This window comes from Chrysemys picta, chromosome 1 (genome assembly GCF_011386835.1).
Source record: "Chrysemys picta bellii isolate R12L10 chromosome 1, ASM1138683v2, whole genome shotgun sequence".
NCBI lineage: Eukaryota > Metazoa > Chordata > Testudines > Emydidae > Chrysemys > Chrysemys picta.
Window position 1 is genome coordinate 194,387,232 of NC_088791.1, and position 26,679 is coordinate 194,413,910.

General features: G+C 41.6%; 2 protein-coding genes across 3 annotated transcripts in view; both read right to left on the reverse strand.

The window, feature by feature from the left end:
* Window positions 1-26,679, reverse strand: part of LOC103307345 (olfactory receptor 52P1-like) — a 122,751-nt gene that overhangs the window by 63,802 nt on the left and 32,270 nt on the right. The gene's annotated exons all lie outside the window — the stretch shown is intronic.
* LOC101933903 (VPS26 endosomal protein sorting factor C) lies at window positions 1,025-18,875 on the reverse strand. Of its 2 annotated transcripts, XR_508384.4 has the most exons (9): window positions 18,717-18,875; window positions 15,674-15,817; window positions 14,102-14,251; window positions 10,755-10,835; window positions 7,350-7,424; window positions 6,247-6,397; window positions 5,774-5,926; window positions 3,659-4,073; window positions 1,025-1,992 (listed from the first exon to the last, which is right to left on the reverse strand). XR_508384.4 is itself a non-coding variant. In XM_008165216.4 (8 exons), the coding sequence occupies exons 1-8, from the start codon at window positions 18,861-18,863 to the stop codon at window positions 3,991-3,993; spliced, it is 984 nt and encodes a 327-aa protein (XP_008163438.2). In that variant the 5' UTR covers window positions 18,864-18,875; the 3' UTR covers window positions 1,025-3,990. The 2 variants fall into 2 exon arrangements, 1 of the variants encoding a protein (XP_008163438.2); XM_008165216.4 differs by having other exon boundaries at window positions 1,025-4,073.

Here is a 26,679-nt window from a genome sequence, read left to right on the forward strand (position 1 = left end):
GACAGGCAGGGGTTTCCTGGCAGCATAGGTAATTCCCCTACCTGAGGGCTTGCCTACACTTGAAACACTGCAGCGTTGCAGCTGCACTACTATAGCACTTCAATGAAGATGCTCCCTATGCTGACAAGAAGCGTTCTGCTGTCAGTGTAGGAAATCCCCCTCCCAGAGAGGCAGTAGGTAGGCTGATGGGAGAACTCTTCCATTGACCTAATGCTGTCTACACATGCAGGTAAATCAGCTTAAATACATCACTCTGGGGTGTGTGTGTGTTTGTTTTTCACACCCTCAAGAGATGAAGCTATGCAGATGTAGACCAGTCCCCAGACTTGAAAGGGAAAACACTACTTCACATATAATTTCCAGCTTTAAAGGGGAAGTTTGAATGATTACCACCAGTAGCTCACTTTAAAAGTCCAAACTGCTTCAGAATTCAGATAGGTTATATGAACAAAAAATTAGTTCACGGCAAGCAATAGCTACCTCTCCTGAAATGAGCAGGAAAAAACTCCATGGATGCAGACTTAATGGTCATGAACTAATATGAAGGGCCATAATCTAGAAAACTGGTTATGTTCAACAAAATTTAAAAAAGGATAATAAAACTAGTTTGATTGTGATTTAATGATATTCCCCTACTGGTGTGAAATAAAGAGATTTTTTTAAAGCTATTCAGTATTAATGGTTGTGGCTTCAGCACTAGATCTTAGTTGATTCAGTGAGATCAGACAGTTTTGGGGTCTTTCAGATTTGACCTATGGGATACTGCTGAAGGGCTCTGAATTAATAGAAGATTGAGGGCTGAGGAAAAAGTCAAGAAGTCACAGCCTTTTCTGGATGCTTCTTACTTTCCAGTTTTAATGCTGCTAGAAGTAAAGAAACGGTCACTCTATAGCACAGGGGTAGGCAACGTCTGGCACGCGTGCTGAATGCAGCACGCAAGCTGATTTTCAGTGGCACTCACACTCCCAGGGTTCTGCCCACCGGTCCGGAGGGCTCTGTATTTTAATTTAATTTTAAATGAAGCTTCTTAAACATTTTAAAAATATTATTTATTTTACATATATAACTAAACTATTGTTGTATTATAGACTTTTAGAAAGAGACCTAAAACGTTAAAATGTATTACTGGCCCATGAAACCTTAAAGTGAATAAATGAAAACTCAGCCCATCACTTCTGAAAGGTTGCTGACCCCTGCTATAGCAGGTCACATTTTAAGTTGTGCCTTAGAATTTGACCAGCTCTGCTAACATTTGAGGAAAGATGAGCAGAGTCATCAACTTCAATTCATGGTAAAGATTAGTCTGTCAAAAAGCCCCAAACCTCTCTGTGGTGGTGAAAAGAGACTATGAAAAATGTAAATAGAGTAAGATGAGAGTCTTTGGGCTTCCACCAATCCCTAATTCTGCAGAGCAGAAAAACAATGCTTTAAATTACCAGTTTTTTTTTTTAAGGTTGTGGGGCTCACTAATTACTATCTCCCCACTCTCAAGATGTAAACAGTACAAAATAACTGGACCACTGTGTTCAAAGAACCAAGCTAGAATCCTTCATACCTGAACAATAAAGAAACAGATGTACAGTGAAATACAAGGAAGGTTATATACATGACTTCCTGCTAACCAGAGCTTAGTTTTTGGAGGACAATCTTTTCCCCCCACCCTGCATCTTTTCAGCCAAATGGCTTAGTAAATGGAAGGGGAGGACTCATGTGCTCTCTATTCCCTAAGGAAAATAAATAGTGTTCCTTCCATTACATTGCTATTACTAGCTGAAAGGGTATCATCCATGTAGCAAGATTAGCTGGGCACTTTAACATGCGCTCCTCTGCCGCAGATCCAGAATAATCTTCATAGTTTGTCTCACACTCCAGTAGGTGTCACATGTGAACAAGAACTTCAGTGGGATGATCTAGGTTGGCGTAGTCCTGTGTTGGAGGGTGTAGGTCAACAGTTCCTGCTGTGACAATGCAAGGATCCAATGCCAGTACTTCCTAAATTAAATGCAGGATTCATAGCAGTGTTATTTATACATTGTTTCCATTAGATGTTCATTACATGCTTACAAAAGACCCCTAAACATCTGTAAATTCACATAGCCATTTTGGTATTGGCCAAGAGCTGGCAGTCTAGTATCATCCTGCCTGTTTGGAAGTCATAGACTTCATTTCCCCCCAAATGATCCTGTAATAATATTTCCAGATCACATGCAAACATTGTTTTTGCAGTGGCTGAGGAGAGGATTTTGTAATTATTTAATGCCAACATGTTGTGCTGATACTGCAAATTGTTAAACTAGATTTTTAGAACTTCAGGTTTTTATTCCTTAAAATATGAAAGTTGCTGAACAAGGATTTTGCCGTTAGCCACACCAGAGGCCTGCATAGCCAGCTGGAAAACTTTGTGTTTTTCTGTTGGATGAAGGGAGGGATAAAGCCAGAATCAGATGTTTTGTCAAGTGTCTTTACTTCAAGACTGAGTTGACGTTTTAGGCACCTGCTCATTTTGTTTTGCCGTGCCTCTTCCTCCTTCCCCCTCCCCAGATGGTTTCATTTGCAAATGTACATTCAGAAAAAGCACACTCTGCCTTTATACATACTTTTTCTTTCATTATCAAAAACACAATTCTTCCACCCTACACCACCTCCCCAAAACAAGAGTCTCCTGGTTTAGTTCCTGCTGTGGCAGTTTAAGCAGGTCTACCCAATAAAGATGTGCTAACTTAAAAGTCTTCCATTGCACTTTTTTTTTTTTAAATCAGCAAATAGTAAAAAAAAATAAAATAAATAAAAATTCATTTGCGCCTGGCACATTTCCCCTACCATAGTTACATCTTGACATGTTCAGCAAATGTCAACTAAACCTTCCAATGAAAGGGGAAGCCGCTAGTAACCGGATAATTACCCACATAATACCATATTGCAGGCAAAAGGTTAATTGGTGTGGCCAGAACATAAATATGTGTATGCAGTCTTTAGTAAAGTATTCTACCTTGCAATAAAGTCAGGCACAGGAAAGAGCGAGTCTACAATGTAGCAGCCAAGCATACTGACAGCCGCTTTCATCTGATGCCTTTGTTGCCACAAGAGCAAAGTAAGTACCCACATTTTTGCACCACAACTAGATTGTAGGTAAAGAACTCAGTAGTAGGGGGGAAAAAGAAATTAACATGGACTGGCTAATCAAGAGGTCTGGCACAACTGCAAACTAGAACCTCTTTTTGACAGTTTGGTCCTCTCACTGCAGTAGAACTTATGCAAGTAACTGACCAAGCTAACTAGAGTGTGATAGTTGTATCAACTTTGTTACAATAAAAAGCTTTAACTCTGAGGTTGTTCCCCTGATTAAGTATGTTTCAGTTAGATTGGGAAATGAATCCATTAGTTTCCTTTCACTTCATATTCTTTGTGTGATGCTGCTCCAATAACTGTGGTGCAATTCCGTAGCACCATTCAAAGGTCTCAAAACATTTCCTGAACATTAGGTCTCCCAGCATCCATATGGTGAGGTGGCTTAGAAAACATCTAATCTCTCAGTCTCTCCTTCAAGGACCAATACATAGCAGGGCCTGTTAGCTGTTTAGATACAAGGATCCTTATAAAGGAAACATTTAAAGAGTTAGCACAAGTGTTAAATTATCAATTAATCATAGAAACTTACTGTGTGTTGTGCACGGTAGGAATGTGCAAAAAACATCCCTTAAGGGTTCTTAAGAAAAAAAATACAGAAAGGGAGGCATGGCTGTTGAATTCAAAGAGATACCTGGCAGGAATCTCAGCAGAAAAGCACATTCACTAATAATATCAGAAGATAGACAAAGTGTTTGGTAAGAGTTACAGAGAACTGCACTCCCTTCCAACACAGAAATCAATAGTGGGATGAGCAAAAGTTTTAGTCCTTCAATTAAAATAAGTTTGAAGATATGAACTGAATTTCCATTTGGTAGCTGAAGAATTTCTTTGTTCCTCCATTAGCAATTCTCCTGTGGATATTCACACCCTGCAGAGCTTCAGTGGGAAATTTTCTGTGATGAGGTGATCATCATGCAGGAGGACAACAATGTTAACTTCAAACTCTAGGGGAAAAAGAGAGCTCTGGTATTAACTCAAATTGTACAGTAGAAACCATGATAATTCTGTGGCTCCTGCTCTCAGCTTCCTTCACCTTAGATAAATCTTTCAAGCTGTTTTTAGTGTTCTAGGATTATCTGTGCTAGATGATTCAACACTGTAGAAAACAACAGGGCACTAAAAAAAATGACCAATTTCTCCAGCCTATGTGTCAACATATACATAGCTCCATAAAAGATTTGACTAACTGCATTAGTGGTAGCCACCTGTCTAGCCATTATTAGCTAGTAATTTACTGTTGGCATCATAGTAAGAAGTAGATCTTGAGGAGTAATTTGAAGGAGTTTAGGGTAGTGGTTCTCCAAACAAATCCATTGGAGGGCATTGCACATATAAAAGAAGCACAAAAATGGATGATCAAAGTTGGTGAAGCAGAGGAGATGTAATTGGGGATGATACGAAGATACAAAAGTAGGAAGGCGCTAAGTTGTGGAGGGTCCTAAACGCAAGCACAAAAAGCTTTATGTAGTGGAAATGGAGAAGCGATATAGGGGATAGATTCAGAAGAAGGAAACTTAGTTAGAACTATGCATTATGAAGATGATTTTAGCAGAAACATTTTGAATGTCCTTAAGTGGAAAGTTTGATGAGGTTGTTAGGAAGGAAGGAGGCAATTGTAATATTCAGGAGGGGAGAAAAGGGCCTAGACAAGAGTTTTTATGGTGTGCATTGATGAAGAAACAATCTTGGCAACACTATGGAAGAAGTCGTCGACAGATTTGGATATGGCCTGGCTGGGAATCAATAGATGGAGTCACAGACAACCCCCAACTTCCAGGCCTGAGTGACCGGGAGAATGGCGGGTGTGTCAGTGATGACAGAAAGGGATAATGGAAGGAAAGCATCACTTTTCAGCATTTTACCCTCCGAATTTCCTGCTGCTCTTGAGAGCTGTAGGTATTCAGCATATTTAATCCCTACCGGAAACAGGTCTTTGCCATTAAAACTACTTCTCCCAGATAATTTTCCTGGTCAGAACTAGTTTAGTTCTAGTTTAGACCACTTACGAAACCACTAAGAGTAAGAAGACAGAATATACTAGACAGAGAACTTAGTTTGAATGGAGAAGGTTATAGCTAAAGGAATGGTATAGAGGTTTTTAATGAGACAAATTGCTTGGTATATTTAAAAAGCAACAGAGTCCTGTGGCACCTTTAAGACTAACAGATGTATTGGAGCATAAGCTTTCGTGGGTGAATGCAGCCGACGAAGTGGGCATTCACCCACGAAAGCTTATGCTCCCAATACATCTGTTAGTCTTAAAGGTGCCACAGGACTCTGTTGCTTTTTACAGATCCAGACTAACACGGCTACCCCTCTGATACTTGGTATATTTAGTATTCCCTAAAGCTAGTGAACTAACAGACCTGGAGCCTGAGTCCTCTTTATCCACAACAGGTACTGTTCAAAGAATGGTATTGCTGATTTCCCCACGTTACCCTTGTTAATATACTTCAACCCTGGTATGGAACCACCTCTGCTGGTAAGGTGGTCTCCTTGGCCTCCCTTGCAAAGCTGCTCATTAGTGCCAGTGGTGGTAGTTTGTATTGTGGCCCCTTGCCCACTAGAAACCGAACTGAAACTAGCAGCTTGTTTCACATGGATTCTGAAGGTACCAATATTTCAAAAATATCTGGGTCCGTACCAACTTTGAAATTTGTCGTTTCCAGTGTAGGGCAGGTGAACAGCCTGGGGAATATCATGTATATTGGAATAGACAAGCTTCTGCAGACATCCCCATCAGCAATCTGAATATTCTGAATCTCTGTAGCATCTCTAGCATAACCTTCAGCACAACCTGGAGAAAACAAGTATTAGGGTGAAGGAAAAAAAAGTAGCACTAAGTCTATTAGAAAGTTACTGAACATAATTCAAAGGCTGGAGGCATTAGCCAAAAAACAAACACCCTCCCTTTTACCCATTAGAGCTTTGACTTTATGACTGTTTAAAAATTACATCTGAACACCCTATAAATTGATACTTTTGATATACAAAAAGTAACTTTTGCAAATGATTTCTACTACTGCTTTAGACAAGTATGCTATGTCCATTTAGAATATAAATATTCAGATAACCCATGTGGTATATTCAGATTTTAATGTACATGAAACAACCTACCACAAGTTTCCACACGTACTAACTGTAGCTCAATACTTTTGACTGCAGCTTCTGCATTCTCCACCACCAACTCCCCAGTTAGTGGTTGTGTAATGATGCAGTTAGTCGAGTTGAGATGACCTTTGATGAAAAATTTTGGGAGCGAGGCTCTCTAAATGTAGGGTGGGAAAAAAAAAGTCACATGACTAATCATAAAGAGCACAGAGAATGCTAAGTAGGCAAAACCACCCTTTGTGGAAAGAAGCAGCATAAGAATTACTGAAGTACATAAAAACCCTACATTAAAAGAACATTATTAAGGTTGCAAAGTCAGGCCCTTCAAAAGTTAGAAAATGCCAGGATCAAGCTTGCCTGTGCAATGTTAATGGAGCACCCTTGAGCGCATGCATTGTGATACAGTCTCTACTTACATGGTAACCTGTTTCCCCCCCACTAGGTCCCTGCACAGGATGGACTGTGGATTGGGGATGAATCAGGATTTTGAGTGAAGGAGGTGTTGCCTGTAGGACCCCTGCTTTTATTTTTTGTGGCAGTTGGAAGGTGTTTAGTGAATGAGGCAGGGGATTGCGGGGAGAGAAAGGAGGGTCTCAGTGTTAAGGCAGTTGAATGCTGTCCTGAGAACTGATTGCTATCCCTGCCTCTGTCACCATATAGCTACTGGGAAAGTCATTTAAGCCAAAAGTGATTAATTGTATGTTCCTCATTTTCCGGTGCCCAGCTTGAGATGCTGTGGTCTGATTTACAGAAGTGCTGAGTACTCACAGCCTCATCTGAAGTCAATGGGAGCTCTTGGCTGCCATATTCCACTGACTTGGTTGGTTCCCAGTAAGGGAAATATAAACAAAATAACGTGTAGCCATTACTGAGGAAAACTCTTAACAACACAGCATCAACACAAAAGAACAAGTAGCACTGCTATCCATTAAACGGTTGCTTAGCATTTCAGGAATCAAAACTGGCAAAAGAGGAGAGGAAGAACTATGACTAGTTGTGGAGCAGAATCTAATAGTAGCCACTTATCTCACTCCTCACACCAGTTCACACTAGAGACAAGAGAGTCACTCAACACCACTTAAGGCATTTTTTAAAAACAAAATGTTTACCTCTTTAACATTCTGTAAGGTTTCAGGTGTAATTGTGAAGTCCACTGGGCTTGGCATCAACTTCCCTTTCTGAGGCTGTAATGTAATGAAAAGGTAGTATTGATACTGGATACTCAGTATATAGAGTTTACATGATAATGTACACACATCAAATCATGAAAAGAATCCCTTTTCATATGCCATTACTTGCAAGACCGGTTTAGAAGCTGACCTAATCACTTTACAGTGTCTAACTTTGAACTAGTCTTTAGCGAACTAGGTGTAATTCTTTTAATAAGAAATTGACCCATTTCATGTAAAGTCTATTAGATGTTGCAAGAAAACAGGACATGATTATGACATGGACCAAATACAAGTCACCAGGTGTTACAAAATAACCACATTTTGACATTCTAATTCCTGGATATCCAGAACTATCCTTGCCATTACTGCAATAAACCATGACAGGATGTGCATTACTAGGTTACTGGTGCCTGCCCTGGGCATGTTGTGTTGCGAGTCACAAGGTTAAGTGCTCTAAACCAATAGCCTACTAATGCACACCTTGCCATGCTGTTAAAGTAGGGCTCTTGATTTTACATATCAGTGTTGGCTTTTATTTATTTAATTTAAAAAAAAAAAAAGTTTTGTGAAGTCTGACGCAATGTGTCCTTCCAGTAGCACTCAGCCCTCCTAGTAAGCAGATTTGAGAAAATAGTGGGGAAAGTTATCTATGCACTTTCTCTATTATCCTGAGCATACTGATTGTTTTTCTAACCCTCTCTATCTGAAGTGCCCTCCCTGCACTATTTGAACTCCTACCACCACCCCTCCCCCAGCGAGAGCGCTTTCAGACGCAGGTTATGGCCCAGTACCTGTTTTCAACTTACTGGGTCAGATACTCAGCTGGTGTAATTCAGTGTTGTTCCACTGATTTTGCCAGCTGAGGACCTATGTTATTTTTTTTTTAAATCTATATTTTGAATATTTTAAAACCTCTTACTTTCTACCATAAAAGCTAAACTAAGTTTAAAGCGACTTAAAAGGCCCTGAACTGCTGCTGAAATGGCAGTCTGGCACTTCGCACAGAAAGGACAAGAGAATTGTCATTTTCATCTTCAGTTAACTGCCTCTCTTCACCCTCCTCCCAACGAGGTGCCTTATCTTTGTTCAGCTCCATTCACATTGCAGCAAAGCTTCCATTTAAAATACGTGTAAGGATTTTTTGTGTGCCAATCAGTGATGAGGGTCCCAGCTGTGCACTGTTGAAAGTTGGGGCAGTGCTTTATCATCATCAGAAGACCCAACTTGAACTTTGCAGTTGTTTTACTCTCCATTACTTTGTGTCCATAGTAGTTTCTTGTGTACAACTGCAAAACTGGGAAACTGCCAGCCATAAACAAACACACATTCTCAGTTATGGGAAAATACAGTTGACAAATTCTGGCAAAGGAAAGAGGGTTAAGGGAAATAATATTGTGTACTGACAGTGAGAATTATATGTACAGTAGAACCTCATTAATTCACACTGACTGGGAGACTCATGGTGAATTACTGAATTTTGTGAACTAATGAGTGCTATTTCTGAAAAAGAAATAAAGCAAGAATACTGCGTAAAAGGTCAAAATAATGAGCAGCTTACAACTTATTTATAATACTTCATAATGTACTAGTTAATGTAGCATAGTACGATTTTTCATTTTACAAAATGTAGGAACAAGATCTCTGCAGTGTCTTGCTATTAAATCTTTGCTGACATGAGCAATTTTTGTGCATGTTATTGAAGTTCTACTGTATTAATTTTCATCACTGATGATGAGGAGAACAAAACATTGTTAAGTATATTAGCACTCTTCTTGAAGAGCTCCTTACAGGAGCTAAGCATCATGTGTGTTCTAGCAAGTTTCGGGTGGAAGCAAATATATTTTGCTTGTTAAGTTTGCGCAGATTATATTGCTTATACATGTGCTCTGCACACATCTATAATCAATACAAATCACAGTTGCACCCATTTTACTGAACATGTTCATGATGAAAGGCAAAAGCAGTTCATGCAATACAGCTAAAAATGTGGGCCTTGATTCTGCAATAAATTCCACACAGGTGCAAGGATCCACTTGCATAGAACTAATTGCAGAATCAAGGCATTAGTTACAATAGTCATTTCTGAGCCCACCACTATCCATGAACAACTTGATGAGAACAACTTGTTTAGGACACTAACCTTATGTAGTCCCTATAGGTATGTCTACATTGCAATTAAAAATCCACAGCTGGCCGGAGTCAGCTGACTCGAGCTTGCGGAATGTGGGCTAAGAGGCTGTTTAATTGAGGTGTAGACATTCGGCTCTGAGACGCACCCAGAGTTTGGGCTCCAGCCCAAGTGTCTACACTGCAATTAAACAGCACCTTACCCCAAGCCCAAGTCAGCTGACACAAACCAGCCACAGGTGTCTAATTGCAGTGTAGACATACTCTAAGAGGCTGTAAACTTGTCTCCAACTAGATGCAGTCCTATTTCCACACCTAGAGTAAGGGACCTAAATCAATAATTTACGCATTTGAATACAAGAGGCTTGATATCTTCCCTCCATAGACGCTGAGCACCCAAAGCTCTCAATTTCCAATGGGAGCTCTGGAAGCTTAGCACCTGGGGGAGAGAGACAGAGAGAGAGAGATCAGGTCATCCAAAAGATACTTATGGGAGCACACATAACCATAGTATCTAGATACTGAGTAGACCAGTATGTATCTAGGACATGAAGGGAACAAGCAGGGAGCGAGAAGGGGAGGACTCAGGGGGAAAACAGGAGGTTTTCACAACATAGCAAGCTCATCATCTCTCAAACATATTTGTGTCAGTTAAAAGAGCACGTTTAAAATAAGTTAAGGTGGAAAGGTTATGTAAATTATAGCACAATGAGGTCCTAGTTCATGTCTCAGCTGCTAGGTACCACAGTAATACAAATACACCTCTACTCCTATATAATGCGACCCGATATAACATGAATTCGGATATAACACAGTAAAGCAGTGCTCCGGTGGGGGGAGGGGAAGGGGGGGAGGGGGAGCGCGCTGTGCACTCCGGTGGATCAAAGCAAGTTTGATATAACGCGGTTTCACCTATAACGCGGTAAGATTTTTTTGGCTCCCGAGGACAGCGTTATATTGAGGTAGAGGAGTAGTAACAGAAATGCTTGAAGCCTGAATACTGCTAACTTCAAAACATAAAAGAAAGCATGACACCAACCTTCCCTCTCCCCCACACCGCCACCTTAGGTCTTATGGCTTGCTAATATAGGAGTTACAACATTACATACAAGTTACAGCATTACATCTTGTGAACATCACCATACAAGACTGGGCACCAAACGTTGCTAAACAGAACAAAACTGCAGAGACGAAAATCTCTATGTTCCAACTTACTGGTGAGTGGACAATGAATTCACAAGTCTTAGTCAGGTCCTTGGCCAGTAGAGAACGTCGCATATCACACCGAAGGGTATACTGTGAGAAAGATTGGGGGATAAGAGTCTTATCAAAGCTTTCTTCCATCTCCAGCATGGACTTAGAGAGAAATCATTCTAGAAACACAAAGTGTCACTGTCTATTTATATTAACATTCCATTTATAAGTCATTTATTAAGAGTCAGTAGGCAACTTATATATTCTTTAATAAATTGTTAATCAATGGTTATAGATGCTGTAGAGTCCAACAGGTTGCTTATTACCATCTATATCATGTAGTACTCATATATCTAACAACCCTATAACATCTATTAATCATTTATCAGCTCTTTATAAACTGAAACTTAAAGTGTAATAATTGAATATCTGTACAGCAATAATGCTCAGAGACCTCACTCAGGATCAGGCCTGACTGCTCTCAATGCTAATCACATAATAGAAAGATATGTTCCCTACCCAGCACAATTTACAATCGATTTTGTTTACTCTACTAGTAAAAGAAAAATGAATACAGCGTAATGGTAGCTACTCCCAGTCGAAGAATAGTCTTTACGTATTTGTTTAGTCCAATCGTTACTAGCAGAATACGCACCAAAACCTGTCTGCTATATTAATGAGGAAACTGCCTAAAAGACTGTAGTACTAATACTAATCAACAGATGTGATGTCCAGGGTTCTATAGGAACATTACAAGTTCCAGTTAGCACATATCTACTTAAAGCATTGTTTCTCACCCTTTGCAAGTTAGCAACTCATTCAAAACCAAAAATTTTCATAACTCTTACATGTACTTTAAATGTAAGAAAAGTACCACTGGTAACAATACAAAGTCTATATAATCTGTGTGCATTTTGAGAGGCTGACATAATACATTTTCTTTGGATTATAATAAAAATTTAACACTTTTTGTTAAAAAAGTGCCCACCCCCCAATTCCCTTTCCTGACCTACTTGGGGGATGAAATCCACCAATTGAGAATCACTGATCTAAGGTACCTGTATAAGCCCAGTATATTCCAAGCACCTCATCATCTTTAGTGGGTTTTTTTTTTATCCTCATAACACTCCTGCGAGGTTGGAAAGTAACATTTTCCAGGTGGAGAATTAAGGCACAGAGATTCTAAGTGCCAAGTCACATAAGAAGTCTGTAGCAGAGCAGAGAATTGAACCCTCATCTCTCAAATCCCTAACCACTGGAACAACAACTCAGGTCATCTGTTGGAGTTGTATGAAATTTTGACTTGGTCACTCCTAGCATATTCCCTTGCCAAAGCAGAATTGTTCCCTTTCTATATTTTTTAGTGTTTTTCCCAGTCTAGTTTTAAGTGATTCAATAATTCAAGCAATTGTGCTTCCTTCCTTTAGGAGATTACTTCACACTTTAGCAGACATCACTGTTAGGAAGTTATTCCTTGATATTAAAAATCTCTTTACTCTTAAATTGTATTCCTTGATAACTCTAAAGGGAAGTGCCTCCCCTTCCTTGATACTTACACCCCAGAAGCTGCAGGTGAGTCCATGTGGGTGGATACTTATGCCTGTATGGATGTTCCTTGGAGTCAATGGAACTCTGCCCACATGGATCCAGCTGCAGGATTGAGAGCCTAAGGTATCTCCCCCCACCTAAAAATGGACCTCAAAGCCAGTCCCTTTGTCTCTAATTTTTGTTACAATCATAACTATCTTTTAATGGACCGCGGTGTCCATTATGGAATGCCGTATTCTAGCTGTCATCTCATCAGTACTTGATAGGTTGGAATTAAACCTGTCTTATCTGTGTATGCAGCCCCTCTGTGTATGCAGCATTTTATAATTATACTCTGAATATTTTTGAAGTTACTTTTGACAGCTTAAGAGGTTCATAAAATACTTTCATCAAGAGTGTTCTGTGCAAGTCTCTTGGTTCAGTTATAAAAAGGAATAGTTTTTATTAGTTTATTTTGTACTATATACTCTCAGCAATGATGGGGTGGGGGGAGAGAAGGTGTGAAGATTTTGGTGATTCTTCACTAGTATACTAGTGAAGCAGCTTTGCACTAGAGATCACCTTGTTATCCCTTGTGAGGGATTAGGAAAGCTTTCTTAACTGATCTGCTGGCTCCTGATTGGCCAGTGTCTCCTCCTGGCCCTTCTAGGCTTCTGGGCAACTAAGTCTTGTTGGTAGCCTGACTTGAGTGGGTTTTCCTTGAGCTGGGGAGTGATGGAGGTAGTATCAGATTGCTGACGCCTCCAGCAGGGAGTAGAGAAGGCCTCATAGACCCCATCCTACAAACTAATAACAGCTCCTACATGAAATGAAGAGACTAAAAGAAAGTTTTAACTCAGGCGATGTACACATTTTATGGTTAATAAGACACAATAGGTACAATACAATATCCTGTGCTAGGATATCACTGTCCCATTATACGTAACTTCATATTTGAACCTACTGAAGAGTGGTGAAATTCCAATGAATCAATCTCTCTTGATTCTAAGTTTATAAAATGGCCCTACATTAAAAAAAAACCCACCACTAAATATAGACGTGAAAGGGTGAAACACAGTATAGATTCCTTCTTTGTTTTTAAGACACACTTATTTCGAGCAAAAAACAAACAGCAACAACAACAAAAAACCCTCCAAAACTTCGTTCTTCTTTCTTACATTTCCAAGGCTGTATCTGATGATCCTTGCAACAGGGGATAAGTAACACAAGCCAAAACTCCTAGTTAGGAAAAAAACAATCCCAAATATTTTGTTTTTAAAGTGCAAGTATAATTTTTAAGCCTATATATCCTGATAAAGTTTTGAGATCTTAAAATGGCTGTTATGCCATGTTTGGAAAGAAATCCAAAAAGTGTTTCTCTTCACACAGGTCTTCCACTGTCTCTGAGGTACTAAATCCTGGAGAAATAGCTAATGGGACAATTTTTGTTCTGTCTCAACAGCTGTGAGCTGAACGGAATCGTGAAACTTTTGACTCAATTTAAGCCATGTAAAGTGCACCCAAATACCACAATGACAGATGTTTGGGAAATGTTTGAACCAATATATAATCTTTTCCTACTAGCATTTCGGTAACTTTAAAAAAATCCCCCACAGCTGGAACACGAATTTTAATTTAAGGGACCTTTAATTTAAGGGACCTGTACATGAGCATTGCAATAATTGTACAAAATTGACAAAACCAAAAATATTGACAACATACAGTTATGCTGCCACCAGATAGTTTCCTCCCATAGTGCAATTAGAGAAGTTTCTCAGAGTGTAGTTCCTGCAGACAGTGCAAGTTCATCACATTTTCCCCTACGCAGAAAACCATCTCACCTGAATATTGACAAACACACCATGATATGTCTCATATAGAACTTTGTTGCCCTTCATATGCAATGGAAACTCAAAAGGAATTTCTGTTTTGCCACTGGGAAGTTTTCCTGGTTTTACCATTTCTATGGTACTGTTGATAACTTGAATAGGCTGTAAAGAGAAACGTTGAGAAGTTTATAATAAAGCAGTCTGCTTCATAATAACGGCCCAATAACAGAGCCACATGAAACCCTATCAGCCTTTCCAAATATCTCCAAATTCACATGTCTGTGTCCCATACAAACAATTCTCTACAAACTCACGCTGTGGCAAAAAGTGGTCTTACTTAATGTTTCTTACCAAGACAGTCTGTACAGTTTTTTTGCACGTGTGTCAGACTGGTGGCTAAGCACATTTAAGAAGCTAACAAGTAGAACCTAGTACACTTTTGAAAGCAGCACATTTCTTGTTCCATTATCGAAATCACAAACCTTAACAGCAGCAGCAGGAGTCTGTATGTGTATATGCCAGTTGAGCAGTTAGCTCTTGGAGGGAAGAAGGGCTCCCAAAGGCAAGCTACATATTTAGCATCAGAATGTTGCTGGAACAATGGCAAACTATGGTTTGGCACTTGACTGGGGAAGCATGCAAATTCTCATGAAATATGCCTCCATCAATTAAAAGACAACAGAGTAGGAACAGCAAAATAAAATAAATAAATACATGCACTCCCAGAGCACGGAAATTAATTTAATATCAAATAGAGCATTGAAATAAATATCTTATTTTCCCCTATGTGATTTTTCATTTTTCTTTTCAAACTATTTTTGTTTTAAATTGCTACAATACCCAATGCCAATGATAAGATGATGGGCCCCAAATTACTGTTCAAAGGTCATTTGTCTAAATCAAGGAACTTACATTTGAAGTTAAGCTTCTAAAGCTGAAATGGAATTAAAATTCTTGTTCTGGTTGTTTGAAAATGCTTTGTTGGGGAAAAATATGGATATCCCCTAAGTTTAGGACTATTCAAACCTGGGGTTTTGGCTCATCTCTGCTGACACATGAAGCAGCACAGACTGACGGAAGCTTTCTTTCTCCTCAGAGTAAGTATTTCTTCTCTCCTCTCAAAAGTAAACTATCCAGCTGCTTAGGGCTCACATATGGAAGAGATATTTTATATATAACTAAAAACAGGCTTCTCGTTGCAGCTTTGCTTGGAGCCTTCACATTCACTTTATTTATAAGAATTCAATTCTAGAACAGTTTTACTCCTCTTCCCCTTGCAGGACTGTGCTTCTTACACCAGTTACAGCTACATGCAAATAGCACGGCACATTACAGCAGTAAATATCTTGACAAGGTTTCTTTAACTCTGTGGTTACTTAGGCTGGGTACGTCTTAACACATTTTTCTGCATCTGAAGCTCACAGTGTTATGCTAGATAATGGCAGTGATTGGGAAAATATTAAACCACCTGCATACACTGAAGTAATACACAATCATAAAGAAGTAGAATTACTAAGGAGAGATTTGATTTAGACACCAGACATAACTTTTTGTACCCAAGAAACCAATCTACATATTTCTTACCTTAACAGAGTTATAGAAAGCTTCAAACACACCAACGCTTTTGGCACTGAGCTGCAGATTTACTGATCCTTCCATCGTTAAGGAGACACCCTGGTGTTGGACTGCATCCTTACTTGTTATGACCACCACTCCAGAAAGAACTTCCTAACAAGGAAAAAGTGATAACTAAAACATATTGATTTTATCAGTTTCTTCTCTTGCTAGAATTCAGACTGCAGTGACACCCAAAGTATGTTAGGTGATTTCCAAATGCAAAGGAAGACAGTCCCTGCCTCACAAAACATACAGTCTGAAAAGACATATTGATGAAGAGAGGAGGCAGGGGAAAGGAATACAAAATACAAGTTAAGTGATCAAGGTGATGGCAGGCAGAAGTCTCTTTACTTACATGTTTGCTTTTCAACTCCACTCCCACCCAATCTGCTGCCAGAATTCAAACCTCTCTTCTTCCCCTTACCCTAACTCACAAATTGTGTTCCAGTATCCATATGCCCCTCCCTCCTAGTCTTCAATATCTTTCCGCCACATAAATGAGCAATTTACTTATAAATAAATGACATGTAAACAGATGGCTTGGTCAGCTAGCTTCTTGTGGGTGTTGAAGAAGTGGTCCTTCAGAAGGGATTTAAATGAGGACAGGGGATTCCTCTGCAGACCTGTTCAAGGAATGTAATAATACACAGTAGCAGGGGGAAAGTATTGTTGTAAAAGAAGTGCACAAACAGGCCTTCACAGCTGGTGTTTCAAATGGAGTGGAGGTGAAGTGAAGAAGGGGGGGGAGTAGCAACATAAAAAAAAAAAAAAAGAGGATGGATAAATTGAAACTGACAAAGCTAGGCAGGATATTGAAGACGATCACAAGAAGTCTGAACTTAATATGGTGAAGTCAGTGGACGGATCAAAGAGGAAAGGAAAGGAGAGTGTTGATCTGGTCAGAATGGTGGGCAAAGTTTTAGCAGATGTATTTTGTATGGACTCCAGGGGTGGATGTGGTGATGTGGGTCCTGGGAGCCTGATGAAGAGTAGGTTACAGTAATCAAAGTGGAGCTGTTCTAACTTAAGGCATCCTTATCCAGATGCCTATGGGCTTCTCTAGAGCCCCAAACTGTCAAAGCATTCTATTCTTCTACCAATCCTTTCCACCTCCAGCATGGCCCTATTCCAATATAAAGTTCGCTCGTTACCTCTTTCAGTGCACAGGATGGACTGTGATTGAGGCAGAGGGTTCCAAGAAGAGAAAAGATGTTCCCTTGCATTTAAAACACTGGAATGCAAGGCAAAATAACGGGGTTCTACTGGTGGCTCTGCCACAGAATTGCTATGCAATACTGAGCAAGCCTATCATAATAGATATGCATAAGGGTACCCAGTTCAGGTAATCCAAGGAACCTTCATACTGTCATTGTCTAACTTTGAAGTGCTTGATGTTTCAACCTTGTTATTTTAATGTAGTTTTTATATACAATTATAATATTAGTGACAAAAATATACAGCAAGCTGTAATGGTTAATTAAGGCATTAATATATCTGCCTAAAATCCAAATGCAGTTTCAATTGGATTTGGTAATTTGTTTCCCCCATCTTAACTATAGTGTAATATTGCCACCTGCAGTTATATTGCTAGACAGCACCACTTGGGTGCAACATGGGCATTGGTAGGTGAAGGGATTCCTATAAAAGTACTGTTTGTGAAAGCATGTTTTGGGATTCTTTGGGATGAAAGGTGCTATACATAAAAGACATTATTACCACTGGCTGATGTCAGTGTAACGTGTGGTGACAAATGACTTTCTAAAATAGAATAGAAAACTTACACCATGCAAGTAACTCCCATGATTAATTAAAACAGATTTATTTTTAACTTATTGACTATTCCTAGTGATTCCTGATCAAAGATTCAGACAGCATTTCTAGTACAGCACTCAGTAAACTAAACAGTTCTTTCAACATTGTGTTCTCAGATCATTCAGCTCTCCTGTCTAGTCAGTGTACTAAAGGTAACTTTAAAGGAAATGTATTCAACAATCTCTTTAAAGTGGCAACATACAAACACAGCCAGACTCATTATATATATATATATATAGTGAATAAAAAGTTACAACATATTTGGCCTTTGTGCTGATTTTATCAGATTTCAGTCCAGGGAATGCTCTTAAAGCGGAGTTATAAATCCCCTGAACAATGTGGTGTGTAATGGAAGTGTACATAAGCCTTTAGATATAGGGTGCAAACAAGACCACTGTATTCATTATTATTTTCTATTTCTCATCCACTGATTGCTCCAGTAATGCTTGTTCTCTCTCATTAAATGGTTTTATTCACTAATTCAAAGCTGTAATGCTTGTGTCCATTCTTATTCAGCTGCTTTACACACACACACTTATACTTGATTTGTTCTTTATAAGCTAGAGGGAATCTCCCTACTTTGAACAAACAGTTCACTCTGAAATGGAATTTGAGAGCACAACCATTCCATTTCGCCTGGGGGAAAACCCCCTCAGAAGGCAGGTGCTCAGTCAGCCCTAACTTGCCCAATAGCTCGTAAGACGCACGGAACAGCCACAGGAGATACAGTGAAAGGTACCAGTCGGTCCCCTCTACCGGCGAGGGGCAGGCAGGCGGCGCCAGCCGAGGCGCCCCAGACCCGCGGCCAGGCAGCGCCGGGAACCCGGCCCCTCGGGCTGTCAGGAGACGAGCTGGGCGGGCTCAGCGCGGGCTTCAGTCCAGCCGGGGGGGACGGGACGGGACGGGACCCTGGTGGCCCCGAACCAGCTGGGCCAGGGGAGGAGTTTTGATTCCGGCCCCAGCCCGCGCTTCACCCCGGGGCTCTAGCAGGGGCTGGATGCTCCAGAGACCCGCGGAGCGCTGGCTGCGGCCGCGACCCCCCCCCAACCCCTCCCCGCGGCCCCGGGACCCCCTCGGTCCAGGTCACCTGCCCCCTCGGGAGTCGGTTACCGAGCCTGACAACGAGCCCCGCCTCCGCAGCCCCCTCAGGAGCCACCGCGGGCAACGGCAGCTGCCGCGCGCCGGGCCCCGCACTCACCCCGCAGAGATAGACCTTGTTGGCCCGTTTGATCTTGATGTCCAGAGCGGTCCCCATCGCGCCGCGTCCCAGCCCGATCACGTGCCCCGGGCGGGGGACTCCTGTCCTGTGTCCTCCCTCCCGCCCTGTGACGCGCGCCATGTACATCCGGGTCACCCCCTCCCCCGACGCCATTTGTAGACCTCTATAATCACATCGTTATACAACATGGCTCTGCCCGTTCCCCGGTAGTCATAGCAACAGTGAAATTAGCGGCAGCGGGATTCTCGCCCTCTGTTTTCTACGTCACAGCAGGGGCGGAGTCGAACAAGCGTCTACCAGCCGGCGGACTACAGTTACCAGCATGCAGCGCGGCCCGAGGGGACTGAAACCCCAGCGAGTGACGCCGAAGCGCTGCATGCCGGGAGCTGTAGTGCTTCGCGGGGCTGCGTTGCATGCCGGGGCGAGGTCAGCTTGTCCTGGCTGCGCTGGGGCCAGGCCAGGGCGCTCGGCTACAGAGTTGGACGGCGGGGCGGGGCCTGTCCTTGTTTGGGGGGGGGGAGGCGGGGCCCTGCGGCTGAGCCGCTGGTGGCTGCGAAGACGTGGGGGCCGCAGGAGACCCAGGGGGACGCAGCAGAAGCGGCTGCGTCTTATTCCGGCCCTGCGGAAACCAGCCCGAGGCCGCGGCTTCGTTCAGGCGGCCCCTGAAAGCGGGGCCCGGCTGCCCCTCCCTGACACTACACCGGCACCCGCTGGGAGCGCGGCCGAGCAGGCGGGTGTTTGGCTCACAGGTGCCCTGTGCTCAGGCTACAAGGCCTGGTGCACAATCACTGCCTGCGGCTTAACTACAGGGCGTGCGTTTGTCTCACGTTAGGCTTTCCTGTGCTGTAGAGGAGAAGCTCAATTTGACATCTTGGGAAAGAGGAGACAGCAGGCCCCTTCCATGTCTGCTAAATTTTAGTCACATATTTTGACCATTTTCTCTTTTGCCTTCACACTTGACTGTCTCATGCATCAACTCGCCTTTCAGGGCTGTGTCAGAAGTATAAATCTGGGCTCTTGAGTCTGGTGGATGGGAATTTGAGACACAAATCCTTAACATAAATGCATTTTTATGTAGCTTTAAAGTTTAATGCTTTCTGTTTAAAAGTATAAAATATACTGTACATTGCAGTTAGGCAAAATGTGCTATCTCAAAACTATTTACAACTTTAATGAATTTAACTTCACAATATTCTGTGAAGTACAGTAGGGGATGTTATCGCTGTTTTCTTACAAATAAACTGAGGCAAAGAGATTAAATACCTGATCCTGCAAGTTTTGAGTGCCATCTGTGTGGTGCTGGGAAACCTCCATCGCTTCCCTGGGAGTAGAAGGTAATCACCAGCTCAGGAGGTGCTCAGCATCTTGCAGAATCAAACCCAGAGGCTACGTCTACACTACAGACCTTACAGTGGCACAGCTGTACTGCTGCAGGTGTGCCTCTGTAAGGTTTCCTGTATAGTTGCTCTATGACTAGGGGAGAGAGCTCTCCCACCGGCATAATTAAACCACCCCCAATGAGCAGCGGTAGCTATGTCGGTGGGAGTTGCTCTCCCACTGACATAGTGCTGTCCACACCAGCGCATTTGTCGGTGAAACTCATGTTGGTCAGTTCGTTTTTTTTCCTCCATACCCTGACCAACAAAAGTTTTGCTGATGAAACTGCTAGTGTAAACAAAGGCTAAGTGTAAAATCCCTTTGATTTCAGTGTGATCAGGATGTGCCCTTAAATGCCTTACCAAAATCTCACAGGAAATCTGTACTTGTAATGAAGTAGAACACAGGTCTCCTTCAATTCTGAACCTTAACTGTTATTCTTCCTCCCATGCGAAATGCAAAACATTAGTTCAACATTTAGTTGAAATATTACAAGCACAAATCTCAGGATGATTCACAGACCAACTGTAACCTGGTCCAATTGCATTTTAAATGGTGATAGGTTTTCTGCCTTAAAATGTATATGTGTAATGTGCTTGAGTTGTGTGGAAGAAATTAAACTGTACATTTCCCAACTTGTGTGTCTGTTGCATCAACATTTTTAATTTAATATAGAGAAGGTGCACACTAATTACTCAACCATTTCTTTCTAATTCAGAAAAAGTAATTTATGACTTATTGTGAATTACATACATGTTGATTTAGAGCTTTTATGAAGAATCCATCTTTTGGTTATCCAAATCTATATAAGAATAATTTTCTTAGAGCAAAACACTTTTTCCCCCCTGCTTTCATATCAAGTGCCTCCTTGATCATAATGTTATGGTAACTAATATATTAAATTACAATGTAAACAATGGGGCAGATATTTAAAATTCATGAGAGGAACAATGTAGTAGTACTAACTTTAAACTTGGTGCTTGCTACAGACAGCCAAGTGCATTATAAGCTGAGTACACCTCATGAACAGGTGAAGCAAGCGTTTCGGATGACAATTTTGGGGTCATAATGTATTTGTCACAAAATGTACTGGTCTTACTTTTAAATATTTTCTGTACCTTAAATGCCATAGAAAAAGAAAAGTTAAGCAGGGATAGGAGGTAACTTGCTAGGCTGATAAATTATGCGTTTATCCTGAGTGTGTCTCAAAAATGTTGGCTCATCTGTAACAGAGACTTTGGAGAGGTTTATCTAATCTTCCACCATATGATACCTTTCATGTGCTTCAGCTGTTTGCTTTGCTAACCAACCAGTTATTTCAGGTCCCTGTCCAGAAAAATGTCTCCATAATTTGGTCCTATGGAATTTTTGTGTGGTAGCTTTTTTTTTTTTTTTTTTTTTAAGTATTCCTAATCTAATATATCTCTGGAATGTTTCTCTGCTTAATAAATTTGTGGGTGACCCAATTTGGATGGTCTCAGGGGACTCTTATTTAGGAGCACAATGGGCTCTTGAAGTTCTAGTGCTTAGGGCATGTTTTGCTGACTGCAGGTGGGAAACAAATTTTAATATTTCTTCATTTATAATAGATTAGACAAACAAGTCTGTAAAATGATAGAGTGAACCTTTCAAGAACTTCAAAAATCCTGTGTATTTTAATTGTATTGCCTAGTATAAGCAACTGTTTCTCTTCAAAAGCGTTGTGTAGATGTTTCAAAATAATTCTAGAAATAAATTGTCCTCAGAATCTCACAGCTAAACACCATTAAGCCACTGTCCGTGTTGGAAATATTGGATCCTACCAACAGCTTTCAGTGACATCTTTTGAGGGGTAAGAACAGTGCCTCCAGCAGTGATGGGAGAGTGCACACCCAAGTGGTAGCATATACTGTAGCATTTTAAATGAAGCAATGTGTGCCACACCAAATCCACTGACTGGTGTGGAGGGAGGCTGGACTTCTCCAAATAAATTACACATATCAAACACAGGAATGGTGTGGTTAGGGTGACCAGACAGCAAGTGTGAAAAATCGGGACGGGGTGGGGGATAATAGGCACCTATAGAAGAAAAAGCCCCAAATATCAGGACTATCCCTATAAAATAGGGACATCGGGTCACTCTAGATGTGGTACCACTAGGATACCAGGGAGTGAAAGGAGCGAAGATTTGATCCCGTAGCACTGACCTCTATAACAGTTTTTCTGTTGACTTTAGCAGGAGCATGGCTCAGTTGAGGAGGAGAAGGACATTGAAGAGAAACTAAACAAATGAGCAGAAATAAAAATTAAAATATAATTGTAAAACTAAATGAACATGATAGGAGAGGGACAAATCATCACAGTATCCATAAAATAAAATCTTTCTACAATATGGAATACTTTGAATGTGTCAACTAAAGAGTATAAATTATTTAGACTTTCAAAACCCTTTTTCTAGAGTCATCACCCCGGAGGCTGTTAAGGATACTAAATAGTCAACGACTGACAGGTAAAGTACTGTCATTGATTAGAAACTGGCTAACAGGCAGAAAGTGAAGTGTAGAAATACAAACTGATGCTAAATTTTCATCATGGCAAAAGTTTAACAGTGAGGTGCTCTGAGGTTCCATACCAGGACCAGTGTTAGTTAATATATTTATAAATTATCTGGGAAAAGAGTAAACACAGTGAAGTAGCAAAATTTGCAGACTTGCCAGATGAGAGGGAACATGATAGAGGTATAATAAAAAGCATAGAGAAGGTAAATTCATCATAAGCTGCTATTGAGTAAGGTGACTTCTGTTGGTTTCTTGGCTTAGATAAGTACCTAGACTGCCAGCCACCTTAAGTCTAGGCACATTTTACAGGTAGGGAGCTGAGATAGAGAGAGGCTAAGTAACTTGCCGAAAAATCATACAGGAAGTTTATGAGAGAGCAGGGCCTTGAACCTAGGGCAGCTACATCTTAGGCCTGTGCACAAACCTCTCATCCATCCTTCTTCTCCAGAATGTAAGTTGTGCACTGCTATTTAACCTTTATTATAAAACAAGTACAAATAAATTGAAATGCAGCACATTTAGAATTATTTTTACATAACATAATTAACTTGTGGAACTCATTGTCAAAGTATATAACTGAGGCCTAGGTCTTAGCAGGATTAAAAAACTAATTTGATATTTATATAGTTAATGAGAACATTCATAGTTACATTACTGTGTGACCCTAACAACTCCTTAGTGCCACTGGCAAAGGGTTCGCTATTCTGTAACAGCAACTCCTGTCAGACCTGACAAACTCACTACATCTAGCACATTGCTTTCATAGTATTTATCCATAAAGAATGTCATGGAAGGTCTTCAATAAAAGCCAGGGTCACACTGGTCATTAATACTGTTGTATGTGGGCAAGTATGTATGGATAGCTAGAAAATATGTTCCCTAAAAGTCTGAAAGCAGAGTTGACAAACAGGCTGCTGCCAAAGGATGTCTATTCACTTGTGTACCTAGGTTCACATGTAAATTAAGCATTTTAAGCCAACATAATAGAAGCACCATTTATGTACAAAATCAACAAAAGGGTGTAAGGTCAACAGGTGACAAGACACAGGAGAATGTACCACAGGGGATTGTCCTGTCTCTGGAGGAGACAATAAACTCGGGGAAATGTGGCCCCTCTCCCATGGGAGAACTAGAGCATCCCCTAACAAGCGTTTTCTGAAGCCAGCTCTGGAGCAATAGAGTGGGCATTTCCTGTTCAGGTAAGTAGCCAACAGGTCTATTATTGGGATTTCCCAGTGATTCAGTATGTAGTGGAGTACTGCCAGGTTCATTTCCCATTTGTAGTCGTGAGAACTTGTGGCTGAGACTGTATGGTGTTATATTCTGTACTCTCAGCAGGTAAACAGCTGATATGAGAACATTGTGGTGAACGCAACAATTCTACAGCTTTAGTGCTTCGGTGCACAGGAAGGATGATCTGGCATCCCCTTGATGATTTATGTAAAACATGCACACTATGATTTTTGTGTGCGTGTCCCTGATCAGTGGAATAAAGTGAGCACAAGCATTTCTGACCGTTCGACCGTTCTTAGTTCCAGGAGGTTGATGTGGAGAGTCGACTCCATTGGGGACCATTTGCCCTGAACTTTTGGTTATTCAGATGGGCTCCCCAGCCTATTAGGGATACGTCCATGGTTTTTTTTTGGGGGGGGGGGGCCAATTGTGTGAAAGGGACCCCCATGCAGACGTTCATAGGGTCTTTCCACCATTCCAGGGAATGTTTGACCCTAAAGGACATCGACAGGGGTTTGCCTAGTCTATCTTTGGTGTGTAGACAGACCTGAGCCATGCCTGTAGGCACCTCATGTGTAGTCTGGCATGAGATATCACAAACGTGCATGCCACCATGTGCCAGAGAAGTTGGAGGCAACGTCTGGCTGGTGTTTGTGGGCTGCCCTGAAATGTCTATGAGAGTGGTCAGGATGTGAAATCTGTGTTGTGAGAGGAGTGTTTACGCTTGTATTGAGTCAAGATCAGCTCATATGAACTCCAAGTGGTGTAGTGGAGTCAAGGTCGATTTTGGGGAATTGATTAGCAAACTCAAATGCATGAATACATCTTTGGGTGTCCCAAAGAGCTTCTTCGAAGGAATGGACTCTGAGGAGACAGTCGCCCAAGTAAGGGTAAATCATGATCCTTAGGCTCTGTAGATGAGCCATGACTACAGAGAGGAACTTGGAGAATACTTTGGGTGCGAATGAGAGTCCGAAGGGAAGGTACTCTGTACTGGTAATAGTCCTGACTGAGTCCTGAGGAATCATTTGTGGGATGGCTGGATTGACATATGGAAGTAGACATCCTACAGGTCGAGGGCCAAGAACCAATCTCCCTGCACTAGAAATCGGATAATAGCTGAAAGTGTGACCATCTTCAATTTTTGTGCCTTCACAAATTTGTTCAGTGCTCTTAGATCTAATATGGGTCTCCACCCTTCTTTATTTTTGGGGATCAGGAACTATCTGGAATAGAAGCCTTTGCCTCTGAGCTGCACAGGAGTGGGTTCTATGGTTCCTAGGAGTAGCAGGTGATCTATTTCCTATGTTAACAGTCTCTCGTAAGAAGGGTCCCTGAAGAGGGACAGGGAGGGAGGGTAGAGAGGAGAGAGAGAGAGGTGAAGTGGAGAAAATACCCATTGGAGATAATCTCCAAGATCCATCTGTCAGAAGTCACGTTCTTCCAATTTTGGAAGAAAAGAGTGAGGTGGCATCCAAAGGTCTGTAGGTTACAGCTGATGTTATGGGAAGTGGTCTCTCGGGCCTTTGACCAAGGTGTCAAAATTGGTGTTTCGAAGTCAAGAGCTGGGATGTTGAGGATTGAGGGGCTGATGGTTTACGTTTTTGAATCTTAGGCCTCTTTCGCTGTGGCTCATAGTACCGTTGCGGTGGTGGGTACTGGGGTGGTTGGGATCTATGGGATGACTGAGGACTGAATTTTCTTTTCTGTCCCAGTATGTAGATCCGCAGCAAATGTAGTGTGGCTCTGGAGTCCTTAAAGGTATGAAGTGATGCATCGATATTGTCTGCAAACAGTTTGGAGCCCTCGAAAGGGAGGTCCTCGACCATCATCTGTACCTCCTTTGGCAGTCCTGAGAGGTGTAACCACGATGCCCAACGCACCGCTACTGCCATCGATACCGAATCAGCCGCTGTATCCGTGGTATCTAGTGCTGTCTGGAGAGCTGTTTTCACTACTAACTGTTCCTCATGTATGATAATCTGAAACTGTTCCCATTGTGTTTCTGGCAGGTGGTCAATAAATGCATTAAATTTGGTGTAGTTCATGTGGTCATACTTTGCCATTAAGGCCTGGTAATTCGCAATTCTGATTTGCAAAGTCACTGAGGTTTTTGTCTTTCTACCAAATAAATCAAGTCTTTTCCAGTCTATCATAAGGGGTGGCCTTAGAATGATATTGTTGGCCGCAGGAATTCACAGCATCCACCACAATGGAATTAGGTGGGAGGTGTGAAAAGAGGAACTCCGCATTCTTGGGGAGCACATAGTACTTTTTATCGGCCTTTTTGCATGTTGGTGTGATAGAGGCTGTAATTTGCCAAATGACCTTACCAGGATCCAGAAGCGCCTCATTAACCGGGAGGGCGATTCTTGAGGAGGAGAATGTGTGCAATATATCCAGCAACTTGTGGTGGGTATCTTTCACCTCCTCCAGGGGAATTTGTAGTTTGTCTGCCGCCATTTTTGTGAGTACCTGAAACAACTTAAAATCGTCTACTATGGACGATGGAGGAAGCCTCACGGCCTTGTCCGGAGAAGAGGAGGAGATTTTGGTTAGTGGTGTAACCTCCTCTTCTAATCTGGCCTCTTGCACCTCAAAATTTTCCTTTCAAGGTTCTGGGGCTCTGGACATAGAGGCTGCAGGAGACTGTCTTATTGGCTCAGAATAAGAGACACCAGATGCCTGTGAAGCATGGTGCCTGTAGGCTGCCCATGGATCCCAGTATGGCCACTGGGGTGGGGGTACCCATGGCTGGTCATATCAAGAGGGCTGAGACTTAGACTGATGGTGTG